Genomic DNA, 13,887 nt, shown 5'->3' with positions numbered 1-13,887 from the left:
CCGCTCCCCCCAGGTGCCACATGGTTCACCTCCACAGTGAGCGTCAGCCATCAGAAGTTGAGGGGCTTCTCTTCAGTGGATGGAATAGAAACAAGCGGAGGCCATTCAGCCCCTCAAGCCAGTTCTGTCATTCGGTTAGATCAAGGCTAATCTGATCATAAGTCTTATCCGCTGACCGGGCGTAGAAGCAGAAAATGCTGCCAGCATTCAGCGGGTCAGAGTTAATGTTTCAGTTCGACAACTCTTTAGTATAAGAGCAAGGGTTAATGTGGGACTGGAAAACTATACTGTCCACGGTGGAACGTAGAGAGTTAAATGTTGGTAGACTGTGTGTAGAGTAGAGTCTGAAAGGAGCCAACATAGGGACAGCACCCATGCATGGCAGTACCTTGGATATATATATAGTTATGGGTTACCAGTAAATAGTTTATGTTCAACCATACAGGCATCCAGACTGCTCAGTGAGACACCAAATAGCATTACAACAAACTCTTTGTCAGAAGATGTTAGAGGTGAACAGTTTGTAACCACGTGTACAGCTCTGGAAAAGGGGACAGTAAAAGACCAAAAAGGAAGGTCTGTGATAGGGTTCAAGGCCGCAGGGACAAAAGGGATGACGGTGCAAGAAAAAGTGGGTGGTAAAGGAACAAGTAAGGAAACAAAAGATTGGGACCAGAGGAAGCGAAAACCGCAAAAGCAGAATCATCACCAGCGCCTGCCGTCCAAAAAAATGTGGGCAGTGGTTATATTTTGAAATTTTTGAACTTGATGCTGATTCCAGAAGATTGTGAAGTACCTCAGAGAGGAGGCCAAGGACACAGGGCAGAGCGGGAGGAGGGCAAGGACACAGGGCAGAGCGGGAGGATGGCAAGGACACAGGGCAGAGCGGGAGGAGGGCAAGGACACAGGGCAGAGCGGGAGGAGGGCAAGGACACAGGGCAGAGCGGGAGGAGGCCAAGGACACAGGGCAGAGCGGGAGGAGGCCAAGGACACAGGGCAGAGCGGGAGGAGGCCAAGGACACAGGGCAGAGCGGGAGGAGGCCAAGGACACAGGACAGAACGGGAGGAGGGCAGCGAATTAAAATGAAAGGCAACAGGAAGCTCAGGGTCATGCTTGAACTAAACAAGAGATGTTCTGCAGAATGATCATCCAATCTGTTTGGTTTCCCCAAAATGGAAGAGACCAAATCATGATCAGCAAATATAACATACTAAGTTTCTTCTGTGTCTCTCTAGATAGTAAGGAATCTGGTGTCCTTGATTTGTGGCTGTGGAATTAGACAGAGCTTCACCGGGTTGGCAAACTGTTCTTAATCAGATCCTTCGGCGGTTAGCAGAAGAACTTTGTGAATCCTACCTGCTGAGTGTTGTACTCGCAGTCTGCCTGTGAAACCAGAACTGCACAGGTGCCAAGTCTACAGTTAGAAGTGACTGTTCTCTGAAAGTTTCACAGCAACACTTCCACAGCTGTCAATTTCTATAATTACAGCCACCAGAAATTAACCCAAAGAGTTCACTTTATTGTTCTCGGGTTGGAACATTAAATGGTTACCCCAGACTGTCACAATCTTGAATCTCAAAGCAGGGTTGGAATCGATTATATCCTTCCTTATTTGATGACAAATTACTCACCAGATTAGAAACTTGGCTGAGAGACGGAGAAAAGGGATAATGGGCAGGTTCTCTAACTGGTAGGATGTGACCAAGGTTCTGTATTGGGGCCTGAACTATTCACATTTATTAATGACCTAGATGATGAGATAGAAAGCCAGATATCCAGATTTTCCAGTGATGCAAAGGTAGGCAGTGTAGATGGGAGTATAACATTACAAAGACGTATTAATAGATTAAGTGAATGGGCAAAACTGGCAAATGGGTTTCAATATAGAAAAATTCAAGGTCATCATTTTGGACCTAAAAAGGATAGCACAGGGTACTTTCTAAATGATGGAAAGCTTTAAAAATTGGAGGTCTAAAGAGGCTTGAGGGTCCAGGTACACAGATCATTAAAATGTCATGAACAGGTATAGAAAATAAAAAGGCTAATGGAATGCTGACCTTTATATTGAGAGGACTGGAATACATGAAGTCATATGAACATACGATTTAGGAGCAGGAGTAGACCACTCAGCCCTTCAGGCCTGCTCTGCCGTTCAATAAGAACATGGCTGATCTGATTGTAACCTCAACCCCACATTCCTGCCTACCCCCGATAACATTTCACTCCCTCGTTGATCAATAATCTATCTAGCTCTGCCTAAGCATATTTAAAGACTCTGCTTCCACTGACTTTTGAGGAAGAAAGTTCCAAAGACTCACGACCCTCTGAGAGAAAAAAACTCTCCTCGTCTCTGTCTTAAATGAACAACCCTTATTTTCAAACAGTAACCCCGAGTATTAGATTCTCCCACAAGAGAAGACATCCTTTTCACATCTGCCCTGTCAAGACCCTTCAGGATCTTATATGTTTCAATCAAGTCACTTGTTACTCTTCTAAACTGCAGTGGATACAAGCCTAACCTGTCCAACCTTTCCTCATAAGACAACCTGCCCATTCCAGGTATTAGTCTAGTAAACCTTCCCTGAACTGCTTCTAATGCATTTACATCCTTCCTTAAATAAGGAGACCAGTACTGTACACAGTACTCCAGATGTGGTCTCACCAATGCCCTGTATAACTGAATCATAACCTCCCCGCTTTTGTATTCAATTTTCCTTGCAATAAACAATAACATTCTATTAGCTTTCCTAATTACTTGCTGTACCTGCATGCTCAGCTTTTGTGATTCATGCACTAGGACACCCAAATCCCTCTGCATCTCAGAGCTCTGCAATATGATGCTTCAGCTATACGAATCCGTGGCTAAACCACACCTGGAGTACTGAGAGCAGTTCCGTGCACCACACCTTAGAAAGGATATATTGGTCTTGAAGGGAGTACAGCATTGATTTACTAGAATGATACCTGGAAACTAAAGGTTAAATTACAAGGCGAACTTACACAAACTAAGGTTGTATTCCCTGAATTTATACGGTTACGGGTGATTTGAAACAAGTTTTCCAGATATTAAGGGGAACTAACAGGCTAGACAGAGAGAAACTATTTCCACTGGTTGGAGAGTGCACAACTAGGGGTATAGTATTAAAATTGGAGCCAGACTTTTGAGGAATGGAATTAGGAAACACCTGTATGCAAAAGGGGACAGAAGTTTGGCAATTAAGGGTAGGTCAATGCTTAATTTTAATCTGAGATTGATAGATTTTTGTTAACCAAAGGTATTAAGAGATACGGGGCAAAGGCGGGTATATGGAGTTAGGTCGCAGATCAACCAGGATCTCATTGAGTGGTGGAACAGGCTCAAGGGGCTAAATGGCCTCTTCCTGTTCCTGTACTCCAGGTTAATCAGCTGGTAGACTATCTATTCATGCTCAGAGTACCATCAGAGGCAAGGAGCAAATAGCCAGAGACACCATATTTTCCCTCCACCCCCAGCTTCTTGAGGGAATGATTATGGAGTGGTCCGTTTAACAGCGGCCACAACTAGCTCAAAGAAACATGGGGCCAAGTCACAGCACACAGTTGTCACGGAGTGGCACAGAGAGGGTTTGGCACATGTGGAGCGTGCAGCACTTATCACCCATTCCCACAGTGCCTGAGGAGGGGCTTGAACAGCCGATGGTGGTTGTCTTTACAATCGAATGGCTATATCAGAGGACATGAAGAACCATTGTAATCTGGGCTGGGTTAAGGACAGCGGGTTCCCTTTCCTGAGTGACATTACTGAACTGTGTTGGTTAATACAATGATCCAGGAAGTTGCCTCTTTATCTGGTGACCAGCCAGTTGACCAGATCTGTTGCATCCAATTTGCCAGCGGGATTTGAACTGCCCAGCTCTGGATTGTTAATCCCGGGCAATAAACACTGCAAAGCAGTGAGGGAGCCTGCCTGGTTTGCTGTTAGGGTCCAAGGGTCTAAGATCCAATCATCTTTCTCAGATATGGGGAACCATATGGGGTGGAAGGACAGTGATTATTGTAAATTATATGTGTGGGGAGCAGAAAAGGAGCTGTTATCAGTTGCCTGCTCTGTTGCCCAGATGCAGTCAGGTGAAGGCCCAACAGCATAGATCACTGTTTGTCTCTCACACTGTGCTATCTTTATAGGTTTACAGTCCTGCTGTAAACAGGCTGAAGTAATTCATCCACCGATCCCCCTATCTATGGCTGTTCATCAACTATTGATAACTTGTTCCTCAGTATTTTGCTGATTGCGGTCGTCTGGGTCAAGTCTCTTAATACTCAGTATGAACTTCCTCAGGAACTGGCCCTTTGGGTTTTCTGACAAGTGAGGTTTCATTTCTTCAGTGTGATAGCAGAACATGATACAAAATGTGGAAAAGGGATGTGGGAATTCTGTTACGTGGACAGTCTGGAGAAGGTTGCATTGTTCTCCTTAGAGCAGAAAAAGCTAGAGGGGGATTAAATACAGGTATTCAATATCTGAGGTGTTTTGACAGAGTAAATAAGAAGATACTGTTTCCACTAGCAGGAGGGTGGATAACCAGAAGGATCAGATTTAAGACAATTGGCGAAAGAATAAATGGAAAGCGGGGTCAGGGCGGTGAGGAGAATCCTTTCTACGCGGTAAGTTGTATAAGTTGTTCGGAATGCACTTCCTGGTGAAAGCAGATTCAGAAGCAAATTTCAAAAGGGGGTTGGATAAATACTTGGAAAGGAAAACACTTGCAGGAAAGTGAAAGAACTATCCAATTAGTCGCAAAGCGCTGGCACAGGCACGATGGATCAAACAGCCTCCTATGCTGTACAACTCTATGACCTTGTTATCCCTTTGTCTAGGTATGCAGAGGAAGGATGTTCATTTTGGTGGGGTATCGGAGGATGTTGCCATTTCAAGGAGGGGAGGGCCTTCATGAGTGGGAGGGGGAAGACCCCAGGGTGAGTTGACACCATCAGGAACTGTGCACCATGGCAGGTACTGTTGTGGTGCAGTGTTTGTGGTGAGATGCTCCTCACAGTTTTCCATAATATCAATCACAAGGCAGGGAAAGCTGGCATTCACTCCGGACTAGTAAAATCAGGATGCTCCAATGCACCTCCCACTGGTCATTTTACAAATAGGCTGGGGTGCCAGCCTACCTTCTAGGCTGGCTCATCGCTGAGGAAAGGAAGGGGAAAACAGCATTTCTGACCCTCATTCTGACTTTGGTTTGTTTTAGGACTTACAAGCTCAGGATCGCGCCCACCGAATTGGGCAGCAAAATGAAGTGCGCGTGCTGCGCCTGTGTACCGTGAACAGTGTGGAGGAGAAGATTCTGGCAGCGGCCAAGTACAAGCTCAATGTCGATCAGAAGGTCATCCAGGCTGGAATGTTCGATCAAAAGTCCTCCAGCCATGAGAGGCGGGCATTTCTTCAGGCCATACTGGAACACGAGGAGCAGGATGAAGTGAGTGTTAAAGTGAAACCTTGCCCAACCTGAGCCTCTGTGTAACGTCCCGAGCCTTACAATGTACACAGACCCACATGCAATGTGTAAATATCTCATACAGCATGCAAATATTCCATATGGCGTGTAATTATTCCATACAATGGGAAAGTATTGCATATAATGCATAAATATTCCATATAATGAGAGTCTGTTCCATATAGAGCCTTGCGCTCTGCTCCCAGGTGCTCAGGACGTTTTGGGACACGCAATGCACTGTGAGTCCTGTGATGGGCTGATGTGAAGGCCGGGAAGATGCTGCTACAGGTGAAGAAGATCTCGTGCTGTGCTTGAGAACGAACTTGAAAAGATTCAGGATATAAAGCGGACTTGGCAAGCAGGGATGTTTCTTAGTTTGTGCATGTCGAGAATTTAGCGTTGCAGCCCCAGCTTGTAACCCTGTTTAAATTGCGATATCTGAACTAAGCATGCAAGCAGCTAGCTATTTCCTGACTTGTTCATGAAGCAAGTTAGAGAAGAAAATTCTAGAACAATGCTTAATAGCAACAGAGGCTTGACAATCAGTAGCATTCATAGAATCGTAGAGATTTACAGCACAGAAGGAGGCTATTTGGCCTATTGTATCTGTGCTGGGTCTTTGAAAGAGCAGTTATACTTGGTTCTACAGCTCTGCTTTTTGTCCAAACACTGTAATTTCCTCATCCTCAAGTACTTGTCCAACTCCATTTTCAAATTATTTATGGAATCAGCTTCCACCACCTTTTCAGGTAGAGCATTCGAGATTCCAACAACTGTCTAAGTGAAAAATATTCTCCTCATCTTCCCTCTAGATCTTTTGCCAATGATGTTAAATCTCTAACCTCTGATATTGACCCACTCGTAGAGGCAATAGCTTTTCTCCATCTACTCTATCAATACCCCCTCATCATTTTGAAAACCTCAATTATGTCACCTCTGTTTTAATACTATTAACTTTTCCAATGTCTCCTCATAACTGAAGTCCCTCATCCCTGGTAACATCCTGGTAAGCCTCCTCTGTACTGTTTCTAAGGACTTTCTTGAAGTGTGGTGCCCAGACTTATCTACTATTCTCCAGCTGTGAGCCAACTGATTAACTTAACCAGCCACTTTTACAGATTTGTGTATGTGGACATCGAGGTTTCTCTGCTCCTTTCCTGGCTCTCGTATTAGCTGATATCATTAATGCTTTTCTCTCCTCAAGTACTGACTACCTGCCCTAACCCTGAATTCATGTCTTCCTCTAGTTTGTCACCTATCTCCCCTCATGCCCTCTCTGAGATCATCTTGTCCAAGAGTCCCTCCTCCTCCTGTCTCAACCCCATTCCCACTAAACTGCTGACCACCCAACCTCCCTCCCTAGTGCCCATGTTAGCTGATATTGATAACTTCTCTTTCCTCAGGTGCTGTCCCTTTCTCCTACAAATCTCATCACCTATCCAAAAAAGCAACCTGTGATCCCTCTGTTCTTGCAAACTACTGCCCCAATCCTAGCCTCCCTTGCTCGATAAATTCCTTGAATATGTTATTGACTCCCAAATATATGCATATCTTTCCTGGGACTTCATGTTTGAATCCCTAGAACCAGGTTTCTGCCCTGCCATGGTTCCAAAATGGCTCTCAAAGTCATAAATTTCATCCTATGTGACTGTAACAAAGGTGAACTATCCCTCCTCATCCTTCTTGACCTGTCTGCAATATTTGACATGGATGACCACACCATCCTCCTCCAATGCCTCTCCACTGTCGTCCGCCTGGGTGGGACTGCGTTTGCCCAGATCCGTTCTTACCTATCCAGTTGGAGCCAGAGAATCACCTTCCGGCTTCCCTTCCTGCTTCCAGACAGTTATCTCTGTCCTTGGTCCCCTCCTATTTCTCATCTACATGCTCCCCCGTGGCAACATCATCCGAAAACACAGTTAGCATATCTACGCTGACAACATCCAGCTCCACCTCAATACCACCTCTTTCAACAACTCGACTGTTGCTAAATTATCAGACTATTTGTCCAACACCTAGTACTGAATTAGCAGAAATTTCCCCCAGTTAAATTTTGGAAAGACCTAGGCCATTGTCTTTGGTTCCCACTCCAAACTTTGTTCCCTAGCTCCTGGCCCCATCCCTCTCTCTGGCAACCGAGACTGAATCAAACTATCATATTAGATCCTGAGTTGAGCATCCAACCACACATGCCATCACTAAGATTGTATGTTCCACGTCGTAACATCTCCTGACGCCAGCCTTACCTCAGCTCTTTAGCTGCTGAAGCCTTCATCAATGCCTTTGTGACCTTTAGACTTAACTATTCCAACTCACTCCTGTGCAAGCTCACAAGATCCACCTCTATAAACTTGAAGTCATCTAAAACAACTGCCTTGTCTGAACTCACAATAAGTCCTGTTCACCCTCATCTCCTGTGCTCACTGACCTGTATTATCCCCCAGTCAAGCAATGCTTCAATTTTAAGATTCTCATCATTATTTTCAAATCCCTCCCCTTTCCCCTCCCTATCTCTGTAATCTCCTCCAGCTCCAAAAACCTGCGAGATATTTGCACTCCTCCAATTCTGGCTTCTTGAGCATTTCCGATTTTAATCGCTCCACCATTGGTGGCTATGTCTTCAGCTGCCTGGCTGTAAGCTCTGGAATTCTCTCCCCACACCTCTCTGCCTCTCTACCTAGCTTTCCTCCTTTAAGATACTCATTAAAACCTAGCTCTTTGACCAAGCTTTTGGTCACCTGTCCTATTATCTCCATATGTGGCTCGGTGTCATATTTTGTTTGATGACGCTCCTGTGAAGCACCTGGGATCTTGTTACTATATTACAGGCGCTATATAAATACAAGTTGTTATTGTTGTTATTGCTCATCTACACTTTTCAAAATTGTGCCAGTATTCTCATGGGAATCGGAGCTCAGAATTGTAATTCCATTGCAGTAAGCTCTGACTTTGAGTGTGCATAGGTGTTGTGGTCTAACCTGGTGGGGAGCGTCATGCAGATCAGGCATGACCCAGCTGCAGATAAGTTATTTATTGTACCGCAATATAAACTTAATACCATCATAAAAGGAAACCAAATTCTACCTTTGTGAGGCCAGTGTCATGTGCTCTGAGTGCTAACCTGTATCTCCTTAATTGGGTAATGGATGGTCTTGTTGCTAATTTCTCAATTGACAAAATAAACATAAAGGTTGACAGAAAACTTATTGCAGCCGTCAAGGGTTAACTCTGCTTGGCTCCAGATCTGCCAGGCTTCCTACTCTAGCTTGTTATTCAGCAATACCTGCTGGATGTGCATGTGTATGTGTGTGTTCTCATCCTTATGCTCTCCTTTCTCTATCTCTGTAATCTCCTCCAACCCTAGGGCCCCCCTGTGACCTCTGTTCTTCTCCAATTCTGGATTCCTGTGCATCCCATTTCCTTGGCTCAGCCATTGGCGGCTGTCCTGAGTTCTGCAATCCCCTCCCTGAGCCTCTCCTCATTTGAGAGACACCTTAAAACAAACCTTTTTGACCAAGCTTTTGGTCACCGGTGCTAATGTTTCCTATTGTGGCACATGTCAAGTTGTGCCTGGCAACACTCCTGTGAAGTGCTTTTACCTTCTTAAGGACTTTATTTAAATGCTGTTGTTTTTTTTTATGTGAGAGTCAGTGAACGTGAGGAGTGGAAGCACAGTGAGGATCAGGTTTTCATGTGAAACCTGCCAACACCAGCAATGCAGGCTCATCCATGGAGAACGGTCAATTGGGAAGAGTGGTGATGGTTGGCAGAGGAGAGGAGGAATATCAATAATGAAGTAATACAGGAGGAAGGACAGACAAAGCCTTTCAGTTCCTTGAGCCTCTTCTGCCAGTCATTTAGATCATGGTTGATCTGTACCTTAACTGTATCTACCCACCTTGGTTCCATGATCCTTAATACCCTTGCCCAAAAAAAATCTATCAATCAAAGTTTTGAATTTTTCTCTTGACCCCCAGCCTCAGCATATTTTTGGGGAAGAGAGTTCAAGATTTCTGCTACCGTTTGTGTGAAGAATTTTTTCTGAAATAACCACTGAATGGCGTATCTCTAATTTTAAGGTTATGCCCCTTTGTTCTTGCCTCCCCCTACCAGAGGCAATAGTTTCTCTTTATCTACTGTATCAACATCTTTAATTATCTTAAGCACATCGATTAGATCACACCTTAATCTTCTATACTCAAGCCTGGCCAAATTACACATGGGACCTTGATCAGAGTAACAAGCTTAGTCTGAAGCTTCGGATGGATTTGAGAAGCAATGGGGGAGGTTGCTCTGAGGCCCAAGAGCGTTGCTGTTGGGTGTTTTCTGAGCTCCAGCTGTAGCTACTGCATATCTGGCCGATAGCCATGGTTAGTGGGAAAAAGTGGCTGCTCTTTTTTTTCCCTCTTTGGGTGTACAGGGACATCCCTCCTCTGCAACCTGCTGCCCAACCCTAGAATATAACAGGGAAGGTCTGCTGGAGGAAGGATAAAACAATGATGAGCAGACTGTGGTTTAATCTCTGCCACCCTCGCCCAGTTAGAGCTTTTCGTGTCATTCCACAATCGCAGTGCTGACCGCCAATGACCACCAGTTCACAATAACTGCCTAGACCTTCTGAACTCAATTTCAAATCATTTGGTGGCCGTGGACCAAAAGTCACAACACCGACGAGAAAGTAAAAGTGTTGGAAAAACTGTGAAGAGGATAGGACAGATTCTGAATGTGGTTATTTCAAATGAAATGAAGCCTCTGCCAGAAATGCTCAACAGTAACTTGCAGTTCTATACTATGTCTCTATAGCATATATAGCATTAAAATCTCCCACGGTGTCAGCCAAGGCTAAGTGGGTAGCACTCTCATCTCGGCATCAGAAGGTCATGCATTCAAGATCCATTCCAGAAACTAGAGCACAAAAATCTACACTAGAGCACAAAAATCTACACTAACACTGACAGCACCTTCCAAACCCACGATCTCTACCACCTAGAAGGACAAGGGCAGCAGATGCATGGGAGCAACACCACCTGCAGGTTCCCCTCCAAGCCACTCACCATCCTGACTTGGAAATATATCGTCGCTCCTTCACTGTCGCTGGGTCAAAATCCTGGAACTCCCTCCCTAACAGCACTGTGGGTGTAACTACACCTCATGGACTGCAGCGGTTCAAGAAGCTGGCTCACCAGCAAGGGCAATTAGAGATGGACAACAAATGCTGACCTTGCCAGTGATGTTCACATCCTACTAAAAGATTTTTAAAAATACACTCCCGAAGCATTACTGAGGGTGCCTTGCACTTTAGGAGGCTTGTTTACCCTCTTAGAAAGACTCTAAAAAATTCCACAACACTATTTCGAAGAACAGAGCATCTATCTCTAATGCCCTTTCAAAATTTATCCCCCAACCAACATCACTAAAACAGGTTATCTGGCCATTATCACATTGCTGTTTGTGGGAGCTTGCTGTGTGAAAATTAGCTGCCACATTTCCTTCATTGAAACAATGACCACACTTCTAAAGTAGCTGTGAAACACTTTGGGGTCTTTTGAATTCATAAAAGGCGCTATATAAATGCAAGTGCTTTCTTAAGGTGCGTAATCAGACAAAAAAGGTGACAATGAGCCAAAGAACGTTAGAACAGGTGGTGAAAAGTTACCCATCTTTCGCCTCAGGCCTGATGCACATTTAAAGCATTTTATTTCATAAACTCAGCAATGACCTATTTCATTCGCATAAAACAAATGACTCTTCACTGCCAAGGGACCAAATCCTCTCCTCGTAATTATGCTGTGAATCCAGCAAGTATTTCTAATCAAACTCTGGGACATGAAGCTCTATAAGGAAGATGCTGGAATATGTTCCTGAAAATGTTGAGGGTACAGCGGCAGAGTGGTTATGTTACTGGACTAGAAATCAAGCCTAATGATCCAGGGACATAAGTTCAAATCCACCACTACAGCTGGGAATTTAAATTTAATTAATGAAAGAAATCTGCAATTAAAAAGCTAGTATCAGTAATGGTGACCATTAAACCACCAGTATGTTGTAATAGAAAGCATCGGATTCACTAGTGTCCCTTTGGGAAGGACATCTGCTTTATTTGGCCTGGCCTATAAATGACTCCAGGCCCACAGCAATGTGGTTGACTGTCAGCTGCCATTTGAAATGGCCTATCAAGCCACTCAGTTATATTCAAGAAGGTGGCTCACGACCCCTTTCTCGAGGGAAATTAGGGATGGGCAATAAATACAGGCCTTGCCAGTAACATCCGCTTTCTGTAAGTAAATTTTAAAAGAACCCCCTCTCCCTTGACCAGAAGTTACCACAGAATTCCACTGGCCTTGTCGATAGCTGGGACGACTTCTAACAAAAAACGTTTTTTTTGTCTCAACTTTTCCATGTAATCAGTGGTGACTGAAAAAATGAAGTAATGGGATATTTGTTTGTTGTTTTTTTTTCCCCAATTAACATAGTCTGAGGTTGTGGCAGCGGAGGTGAAAGGATCGGAAGGACATACTGTAAGTAGACTAGTTTGTAGTCCGACCTGCATCTGCGCATCATCTTATTCTCAGGCTGTGCCAGAGGGCTCCTCTTGTTTCGGGTCTTTGGCAAAATGTCGCTAAACTTTATGCACGCATCATGTTATATAAAAAAGAGCAGGAACAATGCCGAGTGTTTTCTGCTGATGTGAACACTTTTGCCAAAAGATTTTTCACAAGTGTTGGTTGAGAGACACTGGAGCCCCCTGTCACAGAGGGGGCTTGTTTACTGATTATTTTACATTTACTTTTGGATTTAAGTTAGGGAAACTGCAGAGGATTCTGCATATCCCACACTTGCTAACGTTTTCTTACTCAAGCAACAGAGGACGTTAAAGAGGAGGGGGAGATGAGGAGACTTTTTTTTAACACAGCGAGTTGTTACGATGTGGAATGTACTGCCTGAAAGGGTGGTGGAGGCAGATTCAGTAGTAACTTTCAAATGGCAATTTGATATATACCTGAAAAGGAAAAAAATTGCAAGGCTCTGGGGAAAGAGCAGGAGAGTAAGACTAATTGGATATAAGAACATAAGAAATAGGAGCAGGAGTAGGCCATTTGGCCCCTCAGGCCTGCTCTACCATTCAATAAGATTATGGCTGATCTTCTATCTCAGCTACACCTTCCAGCACTATCCCCATATCCCTTGATTCCCTTAGTGTCCAAAAATCTGTCAATCTTTGACTTAAATATACTCAACGACTGAGCTCTCTGTGGTAGATAATTCCAAAAATCCACAACCCTTTGAGTGAAGAAATTTCTCCTCATCTCAGTTCCAAATGGCCGACCTCTTATCCTGAGACTGTGACCCTCTAGATCCAGAACCAAACCAGGGGAAGCATTTACCCAGTATCTACCCTGTCAAGCTCCTTAAGAATTTTATATCTTTCAATGGGATCAACACTCATTCTTCTGAACTCTAGCGAACGTAGGCCTTGTCTACTCAATTTCTACTCATAGGACAATCCCCTTATCCCAGGAATTAGTCTGGTAAACCTTTGTCGCACTCCCACTAAGGAAATTATATCCTTCCTTAGATAAGGAGACCAAAACTGTACACAGTACTCCAAGTATGGTCTCTCCAAGACCCTATATAATTGCAATAAGATTTATTTACTCTTATACTGTAATCCCTTTGTAATAAAGGCTAGCACATTATTTGCTTTCTCAGTTGCTTGCTGTACCTGCATGTTATCTCTTTCAAAGAGCTAGCACAGGCATGATGGGCTGAATGGTCTCCTGTGCTGTAAGATTCTATGAAGAGCTTTTATTTAAAATTTTACTGTTGTTTTTGATTCATACTGACCTCTGCTGAACCATTTGTGGTGGTCCGACAACTCCCAGTGGGAGTGTTCCTGGTATTAGATGCAAGAGTTGGAGACTTCCCCTTATGGACAGAGAGAGTCAAGCCCACCTCCTCTTCTGCACCTTGCCGGTAGAGGCCTTTGCTGCCAGCTTGGGGAATGGTTGCAGGACAAGGCTGGAGAAATGATAAAGGATAATAATTTCAGAAATAAAAAGAGATTGTTTAAGCGAAAGTAAACGGTGGCCTTGCTGGGAGGCAGCTATATCATAGGAGGTGATTAGATATGGTTCCTTGTCCGCAGCACATTTACACCATCAAATCACTGAATCCCTGCCTGTAGGCTCACGCTGCTGATTAGCCACAGTTGTACTCAGATCCTTCAAGGCTAGGACCTTGGGGACCAGCTGCCTGTCGCAATTGATGGTGGCGTTCTTGTTCCTCTGGAGGGCAGACATCCCAGGTCTCAGCCCCCTCCTGCCCCTCCAATCATCTTACCTCCAGATGAGATGTGGGAATAATGGGGAAAAATTGTAGGGTGTATAAAAGGTATCAAAAAAC

General features: G+C 44.3%; 1 protein-coding gene across 3 annotated transcripts in view; it reads left to right on the top strand.

Annotated features, from left to right (window-relative positions):
• The window catches only part of smarca4a (SWI/SNF related, matrix associated, actin dependent regulator of chromatin, subfamily a, member 4a), a 120,356-nt gene that overhangs the window by 94,321 nt on the left and 12,148 nt on the right, over positions 1-13,887 (top strand). For all 3 annotated transcript variants that reach the window (XM_041177107.1, XM_041177108.1, XM_041177106.1), the window contains exons 27-28: positions 5,239-5,466; positions 11,958-12,002. In XM_041177107.1, coding sequence (XP_041033041.1) covers positions 5,239-5,466; positions 11,958-12,002 — 273 coding nt within the window. The remainder of the gene's footprint in view (positions 1-5,238; positions 5,467-11,957; positions 12,003-13,887) is intronic.

This window comes from Carcharodon carcharias, chromosome 30 (genome assembly GCF_017639515.1).
Source record: "Carcharodon carcharias isolate sCarCar2 chromosome 30, sCarCar2.pri, whole genome shotgun sequence".
Lineage (NCBI taxonomy): Eukaryota > Metazoa > Chordata > Chondrichthyes > Lamniformes > Lamnidae > Carcharodon > Carcharodon carcharias.
Note: the sequence above shows the minus strand (reverse complement) of the source record. Positions and strands in the feature narration are given on the sequence as shown.